The 21,610-nt window shown below is 38.5% G+C and overlaps 1 protein-coding gene across 2 annotated transcripts in view; it reads right to left on the bottom strand.

Moving 5' to 3' along the window:
* The window catches only part of AFAP1 (actin filament associated protein 1), a 62,619-nt gene that overhangs the window by 24,626 nt on the left and 16,383 nt on the right, over positions 1-21,610 (bottom strand). For both annotated transcript variants that reach the window (XM_009328832.1, XM_009328834.1), the window contains exons 3-7: positions 20,012-20,120; positions 15,101-15,312; positions 11,880-12,059; positions 2,532-2,624; positions 641-725 (exon numbers count right to left, since the gene is read on the bottom strand). In XM_009328832.1, coding sequence (XP_009327107.1) covers positions 641-725; positions 2,532-2,624; positions 11,880-12,059; positions 15,101-15,312; positions 20,012-20,120 — 679 coding nt within the window. The remainder of the gene's footprint in view (positions 1-640; positions 726-2,531; positions 2,625-11,879; positions 12,060-15,100; positions 15,313-20,011; positions 20,121-21,610) is intronic.

Here is a 21,610-nt window from a genome sequence, read left to right as displayed (position 1 = left end):
AAGGACTACAAAACATGCATGGCTCCAAAGTAGCATATGTAAAATTACATACATATATCCTCACAAACCCACTGATAATTAGGTGATTATACACATTTTAGTATGTTAATATAAATAATCATACATAATAGTTTATATATCTATGTATCTGTGTATACACACATATATAAACTCTGTATGTATGTGTATACACACATATATATTTATATAATACTCATGATTCTTTCCTTCTAGTATTAAATGATAGCTTTTTTGCTTAGAAGCTATACACCCACTATTTATGTTGCCACTGTAGTTACAGTTGCTAAAAGCAACTGTTAGATGCTTATAGTGGTCGGCCAAGCTCTAAAAACTGTACTTTTGAACACACAAAAGGCTGAGTCAAAATTTCTATATTCTGTTTCCTTATACTAATTATATTGATTTTACCTGCACAATGACATCAAATGCCTCTGTTACTGCAAAATTTTAAGGATTCACTCTTTACATAATTCAGCTTTCAAGTTAAATTGAATCCTAATAAAAATATTCAAAAACTTTACTGCCTATTTTTAAAAGACAAAAGCCAGGTATTTCACTACCTATTGCTCCCCATATGCACATATTATTTACACCAGGCATCTCTGGATCTGAGACGTACCTTGTTCTTTCCCATTGCACACGGTAGTGATGCCATTTTCCACAGCACCTTCCCCATCTGAGCTTGGCCTCTCAGATGACAACTTCTGCAGGGACAAAGAGATTAGTTGATATACAATGTTGGCACCTTTGCCAAATGAAGTGTCATGAGTCAATTTAAAAGTATGCTTACTGTGAACTAAAACACATTTCAAGTTCTCATCCACTTGGAAGACAAATAGGCGATAGTAAAAAATTCAGTTTTAGAGGGATTTTTATATTGCCATACAGGCTCTAGAAAAGCACAGAAACCACAAAATAGGTCTATATTTGAAAGTACAGTCAAAACAGTGACATAACCATAACTCAATAACTCTTGAGTATTTAAAATATAAAGTATTATATTGAGTATATAAATTATTTATATTGAGTATATAAAATATATACACAATAAAGTATTATATTGAGTATATAAATTGTTTATATTGAGTATATAAAAATATATACACAATATATTTTTAATTAATTTCTAGACTCTAAATGTTGCTGTTTATTAATCTGCTAAGCAATGAACAATTACATGGATCAGATAAGAATAATTTTAAAATCATTTCTTTAAAAAACGCTTCACATACGCATTTACAATTACAACTTATCAGAAAATAGTGCATTCCTACATGGTGCTTCACTACTTTCAATATCTGCAAAAAAGAGGCTTTTGAAATAAATTTTTAGCACCGATTATTCTGTAATGGTTGCATACGAGATATAGGACGACATGGTAAAGAGCTTATGCCAGCACAGATTTGGTAACCACGTTATTCATGAGTGGTGAAGCCATGAAGAAGATGTACAGATTATCACAAAAAGAAACAAATGAGAAGTTATGCTACCCTTTTTCATGGCATGCATTTTAGAAAACAACTATTTTATGACACTTTCAGTTACTTTGTTAATACTCTGCAGGTGTGTGCAAGCATGCAAACCCAACAGCTTTTGCCTTGTGAAATCAGGAGGTCTGAGCTGTCATGGAACATGCTTTGCTCTTACTATCCCAGGTGCAATGCAACGTAACACTACTGACTGTAGCGTCCTTCCACTACGGAGCTAGAACTTGCCATCAGGAATTGGTGATGAAACATTTGTCAGTGGGACTTTTAAGCAGGGTCTGCAGAGGGGTCTGCTCACATGGATGACTTAACAGAGCAGGGGCTTAAATTGGTGCTGGTAATGTACTGATTGTTCACTGCAGGGTTGTTCTCCTTCCTAATTCTTGCTCTCATATCCTGCTGAGTCAAGGCAGCAGAGACAACCACACGTGAATAGCCAAGTTTCTGTGTTGAGGCACGAATGCTTGAAAGGGTCTGTCAACACAGTGACCTCAGCATGCCCAGGGAGCTCTTCAAGAACTAAATTCTCAAAACTAAAAGACTTTCACTTAAAACTTTTGTATCAGCTTCAGCTATTCTTCCCTGAGGGTCACATCCCTGGTTGCTCTTTGCACTTGGTGGAGAGTGTCTCTGCATCACAGCACACATATCAGACCTGCTTAGTCTGCACCCTAAATGGCTAAAGAGAAGCTGCTAATGGACACAAGCCAGTCTGCTGGTTGTTCGTGACCAAATGAATAGACATGGCAGAAGTCTTAACTCTCTAGGATGTGTGCATGTATTCAGACAAACAAAAATGACACAGGGGCTAATAGTCTAAAACAGCAGCACGAGTCAGCAAATAGTTATTGAAGATCCCCCCAGAAAATGGTCTAACATGAAGAAGTTAATACATGAAATCCAGAACCTAAATTCAGTTTCAGCTTTGTGGTCTGAAGATCCCCTAAACCATGCAGTGTCTAGCAGTGCCTCTATAATAAGTAACTGCTAGGAATTTTGCATTCATCATTTTGATAACTTTACCTTTTCCAGCTCTGTCTTGTGTACTGGAGAACTAGACAACAGCCCATCGGAGTCTACCGCTCCCATACAGTTGCTGCACACATCTTTTATAACCTTAGGAGACAAGGCAGAATTTATTAGTTATTCATAAAATACAAATCAGAAAAATTATATATGAATGTGAAGGGAGATGGGAAGGAGAATCCCACAGACATTTACTAGGCTGGCAGGTGTCAGGCAGGCTGCCACTACACCAACTTCTCCATGCTGCCTCCCTAAGTCATTTCATGTACAACCTGGAGGAAACATAATGTCTAGAGGTGGGAGGTTTCAGTTTCTAGACAAGCTAAGCTCCAAGGCTCTCCTGAGTAAAGAAACCAGCAGTGCTGCTTACTTCCATGTGCTAGTTTTGCAATACGAACTCAGCTGACACCATCAAATTAATTTCATTATGATGACATAAAAGTGGGATTAGATTCAAGGTCCCGCATGTCAAAGGACAAGAGTTTTGCATAATACACTACCCAGCTGCTCTTTTTTGCTATTGGAAAACTAATGAAGTGCTGATCGACTTACAGTTAATACTGTGCAGTGGTATTTTGTTGTATTTTTGTATTATACTTGCACATTGACATAAAGATATAGGTCAAAGCAATTGTGAATGTGTTCTCGGAAATGAGAATGGCATTAAGTCTGCTTTTAAAAAGTTAAAGAAAAATCCAGAACTGAATTCACTGAGATTTTGATAGAATTTGAACAACTTCAAAACCTGAAACTATATAAATGTAAAAATATGTGACGAGTAAAGACATTTGATGATTCCCTAAGGGCATAATTACCTTTTTTTATCTCTCATGAGGTTACCACCAGACCATTATCAGTCTGAAATTGCTTGTGTTGATGAGAACAGGTCCCAACTCTCCATCCAGACTCATGCCAAGGGGGTGCTGAGCTCCACAGCGTGGTTTACAGCCATGCAGCCATGCAAAGACAGCAGAGCCAAGCGAACTAAGAAAGAAAGGCATCCTAGTCTGCTGGAAACATTACCGCTAGACAGGCAAACTTTCCTCTTTCCATGTACACGTACGTGTTTACATATCCAGCTCCTCCCTTCACACTTTTCAGTTTTGAACTGAACAATTTTGATGTGGAAACCATTGAAGAGCTAAAAATGGCACCAAACAGTCCTTTCACAGCATTGAAGTTCCCTTTAAGGGTGAAGCTAAACAAATCAAATGTTTCTGGGCTTACAAAGACCCAATTGCTACAACTCATGAGCACATCATAAATTACAGGCACTATATGCCATAAAGAAAGAAAGAGCACCAGCCCCATTTTACAGATGGAGAACTCAGGAACAAAAGAAAGATCAAATCACTCACTCAATGTCACATAAAAAAATCTAAGCAGAGCGGGGAAGTGAACCTACATTTTCATTTCTGAGCTAGTATCTTAAAACATTTCAGTATCCTTTCTTGACTGCCTGAACTTCCCTATATCTTGTCCCAGAAACACAAGCACAGTATTTCATGGCACTTGGCACCCTTTGTAACAGAAAATTTAGATATATCTGTTGCAGAGCATTTGCACCTCAGAGTTAAATGTAGCCCCAAATTCCCCAAAATCATAAGAATTTTTTTAATGTGTGTTGTTTTATTTTCAATTGCTGGTCCTCAGCATGGTGTAAATACACTGCTGTTTTCTTCCTAGAGAAATGTGGCCGTACAGTTTCTGGGAACATTCATTTCTGTCTCCTGCATGACCCTGGTTCAATGGCTCATGTTTTCAGCATCTGCTCACACCACACAGTTAGTTAATTTTGGCAAAGGCAGATAGTAATGGGAGTTACAGACAGAACAGAGGGAAATGATTTGGCAGCACTAACTGAATAGTATGTGCAAAGTCATGCACTCAAGTAAATCCGGTTCTTATCATACCTCACATATTTAAGAAGAAGCTAAAGTGTTTAATTGGGTTGTAATTAAATTTTGATTAAAAAAATGACAGACTATCAAATGGAAGTTCATGGCAAGATCTGAAGTAAATGCATATTCAAGGATCCAACACTTCATTTGGGTTCAAGGGGTTCACTGGCAAAGACTTGCTCGTCACCTTCTATGTGCAATATAATTGTGTTCGATGCGCAGCATAAAACTCATGCTTCTACAGCTCACCAGGATGAAATGCCTTTAATATATAATGGTTGCCTGGATGCACTCTCTATAATTACGTTTGCAGACAGCTGCCATTATAGATGTGGTTTTCACATGCTTATAGCTTTAACTCAAAATTTTAAGGATAAAACATTCCACCAGTGTTGCCAACTTGCATAATTTCAATCACAAGACTCGGCATTTTTGTCAGTTTTTTCTATGGCGTCTCCTGGAGTCATATGAAAACAAAAGACCACTATTTTCATTAAAAAATAGTTGTGAGTGAGAGTGGGGAAAGGAGGTCAGCAAATTTTTATCCATTGCAATGAAATGTGTGAAAATATGAATAAATGTATCTCAATGGCTCCAAAACTAGAAAGCAAATAAAAGGAATCCCCAAATGTGTTATTTTTAATAAAATGGCATTATCTGGAAGGCTGTACTGAGAATACTTTGTAATGGTGCATACTCCATTACTAGTTTAAGTTTTCGCACACATTAGAAAAGGGAAATCATTCTCTTTTTCTCAGCACAAATGCCTTTGTACATTACATATACACACACACACAGGGTGATCTGCCAGGAAAATCAAACTGAGATCATAAACAGACAATGTATTCAAATATTTAAAATATATAAGCAAATGTAATCAGAAAACTGAAGACCTTTCATTTCTTCGGATATCCTCAAAACTAAATAAATTTAAAATAATCTTCTGTTATTCCATCGCAAGAATTTTAAATACCACAATTACCATTACAATGTTACAATTAGTAGACTTCAGAACTGCCTCTTTCAAATGCAGGCCTGGAAAAAGCTTATGCAGCCTGAACTATATTATTATTCCTTATTTATGTTATAGAAAGGTCTTGAATCCCCAGCTGGATCAGGATATACACCGGTGTATCGCATTGACTGCAGTGACGTGAAGAATAAAGGGGAAATATTTGCAGGTACAAAGCTGGAAAGATTCCCTGCCCCAAGCCATTGACAGTGACGGGTGAAATCAGTGGCATTTCTGCCACGTGGTGTGTCTGGAATATTTCTCTCTTTAAAACTATCTTACTACACAAGCACTAACATTTACTATAAATGTTTTTACCTGTCATCACCTACAAATTTCTATAGTTACTATATCTTAAATGACACACCATGACTGGAGGCAAAATACTTACCCTACATGCAAAGTCAGAAGAATCAAATTAGATTTTTCCAGCTACCTTCAAAGATCCAGGCTTCAGATAAAAAGCACAGGCTATGCAGTAAAAGCAGAGAGCCAGCTGCTTGCCAGCCAGACCCTGCCACACAGAAACCCCAAAAATTCTGAGTAAAAGTACTAAATTTGTAGCTGGTTCCTTGTAGTTGATCTCTTTGAGACCCGATACGGAATAAGACTGAGTCTTCCTGCGTTTGAGGAGCTTGCAGACCTCTCTCCTGGGGGATACCGAGGGACAAGTTCGGGCTACAGGCTGTGCTCACCACAGGGATGCGATTATAGCAACTCATCTCATCTCGTCTCATGTTTTCATGAAACTCACAGGAGAAGCTCACACTTTTAATATGATCGAGGTCAAAAGTGATTAGGGAGAAAGCTGAGGGCCTGACAGCACATTTGCTTCACTTCTGTATGTAACCAGGCTAGAAACCCATCCAGCCAACCCACTCCCTCATCCCCATCTACCCACGTTTTGCAAATACAGGAATTGCTAGAAATGGGGAGGGCTGAAGCCCCTGCCTCCTGCCTCTGCTGCTTAACTCTGAACACAGGAATATGGTAAAGCTGAAATCTGCTTATGCACAACACAGCAGAGGGAAAAGGGTTTCGCTCCAGGTGTAACTCAGTATTTCTCATTCCTGAAACACTCCTTTTTCAGTGTTGGAAGAGTACTGACTTTCTGGGACTTTTCATCATTTTGGCATGACTAAATTCTCATTTTCTCTCTCTTTTGGACCCTTACACACTACATACATTAGCATCAATCTCGTCCTCCTTAAGAGAGCACCAAAACTCTCTTAGCATTTTGCAGAGAAGAAATGCCCTAAGGAGTTTACCTAGATAAATTAGAGGAAAAGCAGAAATTATTCACATCATAGCCTATGCTTTAAGTCTCAAAAAGAAACCCCTTTTACCTTCTGTACTGGAAAACGTAATTCTCAAGCATCCCCTAGCCTGAAACGATTCCTCTTTCTGCCTTATTGCCATTTGTCTGAGCAAAGTGGGGATGAGATTCTAGCAGACTAGCAGCCAGCAAGCCTATCTTTAGTGCCTGTATATCCCCTTAAAAATACTTTTCTGACATATTCAACCAAGACAACCCCTGTACCCTTTCTCCTGCGTTATGACCATGAAGTCTATTGCCATATATGGCCACTGAATCGGGCAGAGCCCAGGGAAGGAGGCGCTGGGTGGCTGGAGGCATTGCTGCTGCAAGGGCAGAGGTACCCCGTGCCAGGGGAGCTGCATCCCCAGCCCAGGCGGTGCAGAAATGCAGACCGCACTTTAGGCCGTAAATCTGAGCTAGGTATGATTTAAATAATTTTCCATCCAAAGCTGCAAGTAGGAGAGAGGAGGAATACTATCTCGTGGTGAAAGTAAGGGATCAAGTCTCAGCCCTCCTGGGTTCTGCTCTGAGATCTGCTACAGCTTGCATTTGTGATTTTAGCCAGGAACTTATAGAAAACTTATCCCTGAGAAAACAAGCAAATAGGATGTTTGTGGTTCTGTATTCACTGGTGTTTTTTTTTTTAATTTACATATGCATCTGCTTTTTTAAAGTAATGTATTACTTTCCATGGTGCCAGTCACACAAACACACTCTGGTTCACAGCCAGGACAGGGTCCTCTGGCTCTGTCAAAGCACGCTGGCAGCAGTCCTGCAGGCTGGTCAAAGCTCTCACACGCAGCTCAGTCTGTCACGTCTCCGGATCATGCCCTAAATAGTTTTTATGCAAACACACTGACCTTGCCGTGGTTTGTACCAAGGTATCTAAAACCATCTCTTTGAGACAATAAGGGTGTAAGTCCTGGGAAGTTTACTTTAGTTTGCAAAGCCTTCACTGCTGGTGATGATGTGCAGTGGAGAAAGAACCCAGCCTGACTGTCTTGGGACACAGCATGTTCCTGAAGTTACTTATAAACTAACAAACACTATATGGAAATCACTTGTACCGAGTATGCATTCCCAAACACACTTTTTCCAGTCAGTTTTAAGGCACGATCATTCAGCACTTGACTCTACTCAGCTACAAAATGGAGATGATAACCTCTTTGGGGAACATTACTTAAGCCAAGAAAGTAATGTTTGAAGTGTTTTGAGATCTCTAGCTGGAAATTCCCATAGAAAGTAAAACCAGCCACACAATGTTTACAGTTAACAAGCTCAGTTTTGTGCCGATTTAAACTAGTAAAAGAAGAGCTCTGTCAGTAGTTTATTCTTCAGTAAAACTCAGTCCACATTAAGACCGGAGCCCAGAAGTTACTTGACTCCCCTCACTAAGCTCAGGGCAGAGAAAAAAAAGATGTTTTTGTTCAAAGACTTTTATGAGAGACAATATGCAGTTCTCGGAGATGGCAACTGGGTAGGACAACCGGATTAACAGGCCTACGAGGAGTGCTGCAGGGTCTCTGGATGACTGGATGCAGTTACAACTTTGATTTTCTTCTCTCTTCAGGGCAAAAAATCCCTCTTATTACAACAAGTTCAGAACTGACTGAACATTGTCAAAATGATAGATGCAGAAATGTCTACTTATGCCTGAAAGATTTACTGCTCAATTACAAACCCTCAGCTGAAAAGGCTGCACACCGTAAAATGAAGAAAAGTTAACAAAGGGTGCCTAACGTTAGGGAAAAATGAAAATCAAGGCCAGTACTCCAAAATGATAGATTACCTCTCATGCATGATAAATCAGAAATACATTTTTGCAGGAGGCAATGCTAAGAGGAAGAGAAGGCCTTGGGACCAGAAACCATGACCATTTCCTTCTTCCACCGGTCTTCCACAAGAAGCTACTTCAGAACTTAATTTCTTTGGCATCCATATATTTTTAATATTAAGAGCATTTTTCTGTGGCCTAGTCTGAAGGTCCTGCACACAGAACACATTCATCTGTATGAATGAAGCCACTAAACAAGCATCTTCTTGTAATGTCATGTTCTTAGTAGTCCTTTTATTTTCAATGTAGCATTTCCCAGGGATGCTGACAAATAAATGTAGTTTCAACCAGTCCGTTGGATGTGCTGAGACAAACAGATTTAAGCAGATTTAAGACCTTACCTGACCACAAATGCAAAAAAGCACACACAGATGCACATATACTCAGGCGCGCATGGGAAAAGCTCATGTTTGGGTCGGAGTGTGTAACTGCACACATTTTTTCATGTACATTTTTGTGGGAACATTTTAGGACTCAAGTCTGGAAAATTCCACCACTTTATGTTGCACACCATATTACTGCTATGATCTCAGCTCTAGCCTGAATTTATGCTCCTTGCTCTGAAAGCTTGACAGGCTCTTCGGTGACATCAGCTATCTTTTTTTCATCAAGCATTTCTTAGCTGGTAAACCTGAAACTCCCTTTGTGGTTTCCAGTCTAGACTTCAATTTGCACTAAGTTTATCAGCTGGGTTTTTTTGGTGTCATCTTTACAAAAAAAGGTCTAGAATATTTTGCATTTATTTCACACTTGTCTTCCAATAGGTATTTTAAAATTATTTGCTTAAGTAAACGTATTTTATACCGATTACATCTGACCAAAAAAAATCATCTGGTTTAGCTTTCATGGGAAAATCTGGCCTCCAAAGCCATTCTGAGCTTTTCAGGCTCAAGAGTAAAGCTTTAATTTGACACCTACATATGAGTGCATGAGAACCCGTTGTTCCTGAGCGATAACCTGGCTCCACTGGCATGTACTGGTACAGTATCTTTGACAGAGAAGGTATGTTATGATTAAAAAATGTGGTTGCAGAGACCTTTCTCATTGTCAGTCTCTGAATCTGCCCACGGTATTAACTACGGAAATCACATGTAGGTGACAGAGCTGGGGATGATGCTGCCCCTCTGAGTGACAGGCAGGGAAAGCTCAAACTGCTTCTCCCAAGACAAAGCAGTGATCCCTTTCTCAGTATAGAAACTTCCTACACAAAGCCACACGTGATTTTCAGATGCTCATTTTACATAAGGCTTGAATGAAAAACAATAATTATTTTCATAAGAAAAAAAACCTCAAATTTAAATTTTGATACATTTTAAAAAATACAAAACCCCATACTGTCTACCTCAGAAAGCTATACTTCCTCTTGAGAACAGAACTCTGTTGCAAGAGCTGCACAGACCACTTTTGGTTAGCTGTTGGACAGGCAATTTGTACTGTACAGAACAGAGAGTGCTGCAGCAGTGCTGAGGACTTGGAAGCTGGGCGTACAGTAGTGCTGCCATGTACTTGAAAGAGTTTTATTAATAGAGAGCTTTACAGCATGAAGAAACTAAATAAAGTACTGTCAGACTGTCTCCAAATGCTTTGCAGATAACATACTGTCCGGCCATTCACCCTCAGCACACACAACTTTGTTAACATGCAACTGTACAAAGTCTTTTTTTTTTTTTTTTTTTTTTTAATTAAAGCAGAAGGAATGCATCTGGGATATGGAAAAATCTAGCACTGCTCTGTCTGCCTGTGTGGGGAATGCTCTATGTACAATTAAAAAAAAAAAAGAAAAAAGAAAACAATTTTAATGAAAGAAAGTCTGATAAATGCCAATGAATTCAGCAAACCCAAGTTTAGAACAACACAGGAAATAATGGTGCAGTTCCTATGATCTAATTACAGCGGAATTCCCTTGGAAAAGAATATGACTTACGAATTTCTTTTCATTCCAATCAGTGTTTTTGAAACTCTAGGTGAGTTAGTCGGACACTTGGATGGTGCTAGATTTTATAACTTGAAACAAGATACTGATGTTAGAAGAAGCCTAACAAATACATGGCTGTGATTAGTTTCTATTAAAAAGCCAATAGAGAGTGCATTTTCTAAGCTAAGATACAAACTCCCAGTCAAAACCAAACACACACACACACACAGACTGCAACCCCCCAAAATATATATTCAAATATTGCAAAATAAGAAATTACAGATTAATTTTCCATTTAGTAAATTAGCCCACAGCAGAACTCATACCTCTTAAGCAGCATTTTATGTCTCTCTCTTCTGCAGAAAAACTATCTGCCATCAGGAAATTCCTATGTGTTTAATTCGATTGTATTTGGAAAAATACAATTTATTCTTAGAAAAATAAGTACCATATAAGGTTAGATCATAGCACAGCATGAAGAATGCCTGATGAGTGTTATGCATTCAGACCTTTGCATGCATTTAGAAGGCTGGATTTCCAGGTCTTAAAACAAGCTACTGAAACTGCAGTGATAGTTTCCCACACTACTTCACTGACCTCCACATTTGAGACTGGCATAGTCCAACATAAATACTAGTAATCTGGTTAGGATCTAAAACTGCAGTCCTTGCATCGGGATTTTCCACATTTGCAGACACTGAACAGAAAGCAGTGGAAGATGACAAAATCCCATTTCTCAGAAGTCTGTATTCCCAGAACAAACCATAACAGATGATATCCTTCTAAACCAGGATTAGCAAACTTGAACTGACTTCAGGAAGCTGAAGGATTTTTCTCCATCCAGAGCAATTCAAACAGGTATCTCCTCAGAGATCCTTCTTTTCAAAAAGGTGACTGTGATGTTGGTATGCCCAATTTTTGCAGGGTAGCCTATGGCGGTTATGCAAATATACCACTCCATAAAGCAAGCTGGGTACCAGCCCCCTCCACCTTAGGGAATTTGAACCTTCAGCTCACTACTAGTGTGCCCTCACCACCAAAGCTTTCTGGAAAACATGCTGGAGATGAAAATGGAAGGGAATTTGCCACCTCTCCTCTCGGTGCCAGATTATTGTGCAATTAGCAGTGAAAACCATACGCAGCAGCAGCAGCAGCAGCAGCAGCAGCTGTGTAATACTGAGCTGCTGGATGCCCAAGGAGTTGCTTTGAGGCCTGAACATTAAGTCTGTATTTCTGCAGTCCCAAACTAGATGGGATTTAAGTGGTCTGGATTTGCCTGAATGTTACTGTCTGTATCTCAGTTTTTAACAGCAACTGGAAGCACTTTGTGGGTGGAAAAGCTCCTGGTCAGAAATCCCCCCTTACCTTTAGCCACTGTTCCGCCTGCTCTTTGCTCTGTACTGCCAGAACCAGGGCATCCGCTCCTTGGTGTGAGATTTTCAGCTCATGCTTCTTCTTTTTGCTGTCTTTGGGAATGTACGTGATACTGCAGTCATTCAGGAGCAGCTCCATCTGGGGCTGCTGGTCCTTGGAACTTTTGTAACACTAAATAAATGTAAGGAAAGTTCAAAAGTTAGATATCACCTTTCTGAACCTTGGGGAAAGCTGTTATTACATAGAAATACAATTTTTTAATTTTTAGTATTTTCCGCGCACCCCTTTATCACATACCACAGAGTTCAGCCAGTGCCAACTTTGCATTTCTCCTCCTCATCCCCTCTGTAAAGCAAAATTACTTCCAGACCGACATTAATAGACTTCTTTTATTGCAGGACAGGTACAACATATGGAGAGCGTTAAGCTTCTCTGTGTTATCCTTATAACTCAACCTTGACCTTCATCAGGTAGGAATAGGGTGATTTAGGATATCTGTTCACAGGTAGCAGCAGAATAAACTTGTACAGTTAACAATTTTAAAGCCTAGATGCTTACCCTGCCCTGCAGCAACAGCCCGGTGTATGAAGGCAAACCTACGCCAGTGCCCACACGCTGCAGCTACAAAGGCTCTGGCCCATGCCCTACTCAGCTGATCTTTTTCTTGAGATAAGTGAAAAAATTGTCACACTGTGGAAAGGGGGCAAAGTCGCAGGATGGTAATTTTTTTAGCTAATTCAATTTAATCAGTCACTGCACAAAACCGCTTAAATCTCCATGTTAGTTTACTCTGTAAGCTCCTGGATAAAACTACATGACTTACCCAATGATTTTTCCCTCAGTAGTAAGTGCTGTCAATGATCAGCCATTTCATGCTTGATCACTGATGACCTGCTCTATGTTTAAATTGGTGATCTAAAGATCAAGGGTTTCACATTACATCACTTGACCTATAGACCTAGTCCCGTCTTCTAACACATCAGTATAGTTGCGGTTCATCAAGCTGTCATAGAGTGCCAGACTACAGAACGTTTAATTGTGGATATGAATGTCCAGTTATTTTATATACTTAGGTAAACTGGGCTTTTACTCATACAAATAAGCACAAAGGCTAAAAAGGTATCTGATAATAAAGAAGACTAATTAGTATATGCATATATAGAATAGTTGAGTATAAATGTGAACAGAGAAAAGCACATGAACTTTTGCATGTCTGCGGCAGTATTCATGTCATGATGCAACTGTCAGGAAGACAGTAGCTGTTAAAAGTATGTTATAAACACTACAACTTAGGCTGAGCAAATACAGCCACTCTAACCCAGCCTCTGCAAATCACTCATAATCCTCCTTCCCTCTCCAAAGCCCACTAACTCAAAGTTTCTCTAGCCTGGTCACAGATTTTCAGTTTGTAACATTAAAAAAATGTTAAGTTTTCAAGCTATGAAGTCTTGAAAACATACATCATCAGTCACTTTAAGAAGCAATAAACAGCATATAATTCCCTTTATATTAATTTAAACATTTTATTTATAATTATATATGACTAAAACTGAAGTATTTATATATTAAAGGACTTTAAGTGAAAAATTATTCCCTACTAGAAGTTATTTCTAATGTCTAGTTCTAATTAAAATATTTTGGTTTTATGATGACAGCTGCATTTATAACACAAGCAATTACTAATCCCTAAGAACATATATTTGTTTTACTTGCATATCTCATAAGTTAAATGTCTAAGGCTTCCTTCAAACAATAAACCAATCTTGTGTAACTTGATCGTTAGACTCCTATTGTGATTTTTATTTTCTTAATCCCCGTCACAGAATTACTGAAAGACAATCCCTATAAGGAAAAAAAAAAGCTTTTCAGACCACACATATGGCTAAAGGAAATGAAAATAGAAAAAATAACATATTTCTATACAGAACAACAAACATAATTGTAGAAGAAATATTGTGTGACTTCAGAGAAAATCTGTTTTTTCCCCTCTGTCTTTCTTTTCTTCAAGCTGTTATCAAATGGTCCTGAAATTTGACATGATCCTGGTATATGGTGATAAAAATGTGGACTAAGCATAATGGCATTATAATACAAACCAAATCACAATATAATACAAACCGAATCGGAATCAACATTCTTTTCGACACTTAAATAGAGGAGGATAGAAAAATTAAATCCTCAGTAACCATTGAAAACTGGCAAATGAATTTCACCTATATTTTCAGAAACCTCTTACCCAGGTACCTCTATTTCATATCCTGTTATTTCCTGTACCGCCACAAGCATAAATGCACTTGGGAAGTGAATGCATCTAAGCTATGTTGTAAGAGGGTAGAATAATGAGGTTCTACAGAAAATGTTCTATCACCTACCTGTTAATCAGCTTTTAACATTTGGGATATTGCAGTCGTTATTAGTTACATAATTAGTTACAACTGCTGGAAGCACCAGACAGGAAGACAGGGAGTGCCCAAGACCGCAACTTATTTATTACTGTAAGCATTAGTTCGCTTACGACGACGCAGGAATGAGTGTTTCCCTCAAACAGGCTCTCTCTTCAGAACACAAAACATCTATGAGCAGATAATTTACTAACTTACGGAATCTTTTACCGGTGCCTCCAATCAGAAAGAAACACAGCAGATATGCTTAAGGAACAAATACATCCACTTGTTTCTTTCCTTTCTATAATGCAGCTGTGCATCATGTGAATACTGCATCTGTAATGACCGCAGAACAGATGGCAAAGGTTTCATTTAAAGTGTATACATTACCACGGCATATGCTGCCAAGTGAATTCTCAGTCTAACAAGGGACTTTTCTCTCCAGCGGTCTGATCCAACAGTTCATACCCAAAGCTACCTAGGAGATTTTTGGTCCGCAGGGAATGAAAGATTGGATTTACAGTTTCAGCAATTTTTTTTCCAAATTAAATATGTTAGAAGCTAATAGGCCAGACTTTCTTTCCAGTGTCAGGGAACTGCCTGGGTTTAAGTGCAATAAAAATCAAAGTTCTAAGTGGCTAAATGATACACTTATAATTTCAGTGCTTCTCTGTTTCTTGGGTAAATCATGACCAAACTCTTTTCGTAAAGTTACTGTAGACTTGGCCACTGTTTGCAGAACCTATTCCAAAAACCAGATTCCTGCAAAAATCAATGCATCATCTAAAAGGTACAAAGAAAATATAGCTAGATAAAAATAAAAATTACCAGTAGTTTGTTTTCTTTGATAACACACAGTAGTTTGGTCCACTGCCCAAATCGTTTCTTTCTAAGGAGGAAGGCACAGATTTTGGCATCCTTCACCAGATCCATAGAGGCCTCCTCGGAAGGCCACTGATGTCTCATTTTTTTCCCCTTTCCATCCTCCTCCTCTTCATCGTAGGATTCGTAAGAGCTGCTCATAGCATCTGAGTCATAATCTTTAAGAAAAGCGTAAAACTGTCAAGTTAAAACACTTAGCAATGAAGCGTACTGAAATAACTGAAAATCTCAACAGGGTTCATTTTAAGTTAAGGCTTTTGAAAGTCAGCCGTGAACAAATTACTGTTTCAGTGCTTAGTAATATCAATACGTTAAGTTAATGGAGTAAGAGATGCTGTTCCATTATGAAATTTTCTAGAAGACCCATACTGATACCTTGGGAATTTTAATTGAAAGAATGAGCTGGGAATAAATAGTTAGAATTTTAGGTAGTTTTTTATTCTCTTCAAAATATTACTTAGCAGATACCTTCATCTTTTGTAATTCCTCTACAGAGAAACATCTTCATCTTGCCCTATTGCATAATGCAAAATGTAGGCACAGAAATGTCAATATAGTACAGCATATTAAGAAACAAACACTGAATTATGACAAAGGTCACAAGAGTAAATTATGGGGTACTATCTACCTATCATAGCATTTCATACAATTCTCAAATACAGAACCTGCACTGATACAATTAACGTTGAATAGACAATGCAGTTGCTTGAGCTATGGATTCTGCTGGAGTTAAAGGCATTCTGCAAAAAAAGTCCTGTTATGTTAGCCCAAACAGTTTAATCCTGCTCTAAGTTCGGCAATGTAATGGCAAGATTCCTTTTTAATTAAACAATCTTTGTTCAGGCCTTTCATTTTCAACAATGCAATCAGCTCTAGCAGTCCCCTCAACTACAAAACTAATTTGCCGTTATGACAGAACCTTCTCTTCCACCATCCATACTTACTTATTTGTTTATGTGGGCATATAAGTAAAGCTCCTCAGATGATAACACCTGAAGGCAAGCCTGTTATCCACTGGCATATGCTCCCATGCAGGAGACTTGATTGGAGTATTTTCAATAGCTGAAATTTCATCCAAACATTTCAAGCAGACTTTGATATATTTTTAGGCCAGAAGGTGGAAGAAAAATATCTCATTTGCTTTAGCTAGGTATTTAGGACACAGTTGGGATGTAGGAAAGAGACCTGGGACAACTGGGAAAAGGACAAGAGAGTGAATTGCTGGAAAGCTCATTCTAAATCAGTTCCTCCCTATGTGCAGAGTCAGAATGGGATATACCTAGACCTCACATCGCTGAATCAAGACTAGATATTCTGATCCTATTTGTGTTTTCACAGAAGTGTACGAAATAGTTTCTCTTCATTCCAAAGTGAAATGAAAATAAAATTTCAAGCTCTTGAAACTTTTTTTTTAATTTAATTTAATTTAATTGCCATCTTCAGGTCCATTCTGCTACGGAGTATTTGGTTTGGGGCAGCTCCATATGGGCAAGTGGTAAAAGCCTCAGATTATTAATTAAATTAACTGTGAAGTGCTGAGTGAGACTTCAAAGTAGAGATTGAAATTCTGCATGTTAAATATGCTACAGGTACTTCCTGTGGGGCTCACAAGCAGTCTGAGTGCAGAGTTCATGTTAGCAGTAAGTTGTATCATCAGCAGAGGGGCTCTGCTGGCACAGCAGTTGCAGGTTCATCCAAATCTCTGTTTATAGGAGGACGCAAGCCAACAGGAGCTTCTGAGGCTGACATTTCTGGACTCCCATCTTCGCGCAGTCTAACGGGGTCTCTGGGGACCTGTTGCCATATCCTGCTCATTAACTACTCCCCATGTTTCTCTTCTCCTTGGGTTGTGGGACTCTTGGCCAGAAGAAGAGTTTGCTGTGTGTCTCACACCAGGAAGGATGACCACCCTGGAGTACTCATATCATGCGGGCTGAAACCTTTGCTGCACTTTGCCACATCCCGCTTCTATTCTTTGTTTCTCCGAACTGCTCTATCATGACCAAAACAAGGCTGCCAGGCTCTGGACACAAACTAGCTTCTGTTCACATTGTAAAGTGACTATTTTAACATAAATAGCATAGGCAGACTACTACCCATACTTAACAGCTTTAGTAGTTATATAGAAAGTTATGCAGAGAAATCCAGCATGTACGTATAATTGCAAAGGGTTTTGAAGCAGTATTACTTCCAACTAATATTCACTGTGAACTGAATTTGGGAAGCAGTAAAGTACTTATTAAAAAATGCCAAATTGTGGAAGCAAACTGTGTAAAGGTAAGTTGTGGAAAGGCTACTGGTGACTAAATCTTGTCGTCTCTTATTGTCTCATCACAACAGGTAATGAAACAGGCTTTACAGTAAACTTTAGGTAAGATCTGAAAAATCCTTGTGTATATGTTCAAGTCAACACACTCTTTGGGTCTTGGAGTGGGGAAGGGGGCGAGAGAAAGGCGAGAAATACAAAACGTGTAGAAAAAGTCAAAAGTGTCTCTCCAAAATAAAGCTATTTTATTAAGTCTACTAAAGTCTCAGAGACTGAGATTCACTGATACAACACGTTCCAGTGCTGCTGATCTACCTTTTTTGCATCTTCTGCATTTTCTGATTATTCTAGGTTCTTTTGACATTGGCTTTTCACACTTACCTTCATCAAAATTTTCCACTCTTAGGGGGTGAAAATCACAGTGGACTTTCACATTATTTGCAATAGCGTATTCCAAAGATTAATCTGTAATAATTTAGGCAAATTGTACAGACCAGTAGGTTTTAATAAAGAGAAAGAGAGTTATCAGACAAGGCATATTCAGTCTTGTTTTCATCTACATTCAAGTGTTCATTTACAAAGTTTCATTTACAAACAGATTACAGGGACTTGGGGAAGTTACGGATATTTCATTTTCATGATCTATATTCTGCAATTTTCTTCTGCTGCTGTTCGCCTTTATAGGTAGGACACAGGTATGTAAGCCTCCTTGCTATTAATGACATTACAAAAATATTCCATAGGAATATTTACTTAAGATAATGATATCTATCCCAACAGTTGTTTAACAGTTTATTCTTGCACTTCTTTTAGCACTTCTTTGTTATGGTCTTCTCCACCTCAAACAGTCCGAACAGCTAAGGCTACATCTTTGGTTAATACACTGCTTTGGTGGCTTATTTTAATTACCACACACACTGGATTTAGTGGAAGTTTTGCTTGAGTGGAGATATATTAGTAATGGCATATTGAATTTGAAAGCAACTTTATTACCGATGAAGAGCGGAATACTTTTAACACAAATTAAAAGAGATGATAAGGACATAAGAAAATACAGCAAAATCACAGCAAGTGAGATGATAAGTTACACTAACAGAGATTTAAATGTCTGGATATATATACTTAAATTACGGAATTATTAATGAACCTTTAAGGCTGATATCCTAAAAATTTTTATGGATTTGGATGGTTAAGTACAATAAGAAATCAGTTTCATATTTTGTCTTTTTTTCCCTAGGTGATCCTTTAGCAGTTCTATTAATACTTGTTCTATTAATATTTTTCTGCCTGAGCATGGCTCTTGTTTAATGACAAAACACAAATCAGCAGTTCACCGGACTACAGGGTGTAGCAGGACCACCCTGCAGCATTTCAAGGGAGGAAATGAGGAGAGGAGTGATTTTGCTGCTCTGCTAAGCCTGTATGTTCCTGCATTTGCTTTACAGTGTATGAAACTCTTTCTTACCTTGAATTTCTTAAGTAAATTAAGATAACCTCAGTTTGTGCAGTGTACAAGTGAATAATTAATATTCTAAGGTGACTCTTATGCATGTGTTTCAAGAACAGAGATATAATTTTGTTCATTTGTTCTGGTTCAACTAATAAAAATGGCTATAAAATGGGGGAAGATATGCCTTTAATCTTTGGGCCACAGAAAATAACGATTAGCAATAAATCAGCCATACACAAGTAATAAATTACCCCAGCCAATAAAAAAGCAGCAAAAAGGAAAATCTTGGCAATTTTTTGGTACATAATGGCCTGTTGACTGACCCTGTGTAAATGCTCACAGCAGTCATTTCATCGGTTCATCGGTGTGCTCGCAGCGTAGCTTCACTGAAGTGCCTAGTTCTTTGGATAAGTATTTGGACGTGAGAAAGAGCATTTGTGTGTTGCAGAAGGGCGTTCTGGCGGTCAGTTAAGAGGCAGCCCTCTGCCTTTTGCACTAAACGAGCAGTCACAAAAATACCGTCATATGCATCAAACATGGCTTGTGGGAGCCAGTATGAGTGATTTATCCCTATCCACAACGTGTCATCAGAAATGCCGCAAATCACGTCTTTTCAATAATTCCTTTTTTCTTTTTATTTGTATACTTTAGCAAGTAATTCAGTGCAATAGAGGCATACCAGTAGATCTGCAGATCAGCACCAGTTTCTGAGACCTCTACATTTACAGTATCGCCAGTTTAGAGGGGTTTTCTCTGGATGATACTTAAGTCTGGACTCCTGGTCCAATGCCCCCACCACCTTCATGGTTCAAAGCTGTCCAAAAGACCAGTGGCTGATTTGGAGCTTCTGTCTCCAACAGCAGCTGAAACATGTTTATGTGCACGTAACTTGAGCTCCAGGTTTAGTTTCCTCTAAAAGGAGCCTGGTTTGTGCACACCAAAACAGTTCTGCAGACCAAACCAATGCATGGCCAGTGAGGATAACTAGAACCAGCGCCAAATGGTCAAAGCCATGTTTACGACACGTCACCACAGCATCAATAGAGATGTAGGTGTCAAATACTAAAAAAGCTGAAGGACACTGGAGTTACCAGAATTACAGAATTACGCTCAGAAACTGGTCTAGATATATATTACTCACTGGAAGTGATGTACTCGGGAGCCTTTCCAGGACTAAGTGGCACTGCCTCTTCATAATAGCCTTCGGGAAGGGAAGATGTTGGTAATGGTGGAGGCCCATTATCTGGTGGCTAAAAAAAAGAAAGAAAAAATGAACACCTATCACTGATGATAAGGAAGCAGAACCTTCTTGCATGTGCTCCAACCGAGTCCTTTGGGGATATAAACACAGTATGATCTCACTTGCCACTGTTAAGGATGGCACAATCAAGGTAACAACTACATTAGAAGCAGCCCTTTCGACAACAGCATTAAGTGGTAAAAATGTTGAAAAGATATAGTTCTCTATTTAAGAACCAGAAACTTAAAGGGTCTATGTAGGAAAGAGATTTCTGTGCACAGACCACTTTACAGTGTTAAGGCTTATTTATTAGTATTTTACATCTAAAATAATTCGTATTACAGCAGCGAACAACAGTTTGGTTGGACAGTTGAGAAAAGCTAAATAGCCTGGGCTGGCAGAAATAAAGGACAGATAATTTAGATCATATTTTCATGATGTATTTTGTTTTTCAATGGCAAATCAATTCTTAATATAGACATTAATTTTTAAAACGCTCTTTCTACATAGTGAAAACTGAGCTACAACTAAGGAAAAATTTGGAACATCAAGAAACTATTATATGATAAAATAAATATTCCAAATACCAGGTCAAATTCTAAAATGCTTCTTTTCTAAATATAAACCTGTTTTAAATTTAAAACTGACCGACTGCTGGTATGTTGATATAGTAAACAAAGTAAATTTAGTACTCTATGACTTCTTCCATATGACTTACTGTTCTATTTCCTTAACAAGTACCAAAACAACTGTATTTTATAGAACTCATTCATATTTGCCACAGGTTTTTAGTTCCATATTTTCATATTGGAGAAAATACGGAAGTCTTTTTCCAACACCAGTGGTTTATTGCATGATTACAAAAATATAACTTGTAAGCAGAGTCTCATCTCTGCAGTCACATTTTTTCAATACATCTTTCTCTTTCTTCATGTAATGAAAGAGCTATAATGGTGTATATCTGCATTGGACTGATCCAGTCTAAACTCAGGGAACGAACAGAGATACCAAAGTAAGAAACTAGTCAGGGTGAGCTTTGCTCATGGTCAGACACAGACACTTCTGGAGTGCAATTCAATGGGCTGAACAGTCTAGTAGAGGCATAGAGCCTTCTTCCACATAATATAAATGAAGCCACATTGACTAGACTCCTCTTCTGCTATAGACCCGAAGTTACCTGGGCTACTTACCTCAGGAAGCTGAGCTTTAATAACACGTGTTATTAAATGTACTGAAATTACTTCTGTGGGCATTTTCAGGCTTGGATTCATCTTTGCAGATTTCAGAGCTAGACATCTCCAAATCTCTTTACCAATTACACACCTACGCCGGACACGTAATTCTTAACAACATCAGCAAGACAAGTCCCACCCTTAGTGTGCTCTGTAGTTAAATTCATATCGAGTAGGTTATTCCACCTTGCAGGTAAGTGCTTGCATATTCCCGATGCACAGGAAGGCAAGGAGCTAGCGAATAAACCTGCCCTTCAGCTCATCCAGC

The sequence above is a fragment of the Pygoscelis adeliae genome, unplaced genomic scaffold (assembly GCF_000699105.1).
Source record: "Pygoscelis adeliae isolate BGI_AS28 unplaced genomic scaffold, ASM69910v1 Scaffold66, whole genome shotgun sequence".
NCBI classification, from domain to species: Eukaryota; Metazoa; Chordata; class Aves; order Sphenisciformes; family Spheniscidae; genus Pygoscelis; species Pygoscelis adeliae.
The sequence above is the reverse complement of the archived record's forward strand: the minus strand, read 5'-3'. Positions and strand labels throughout refer to the sequence as shown.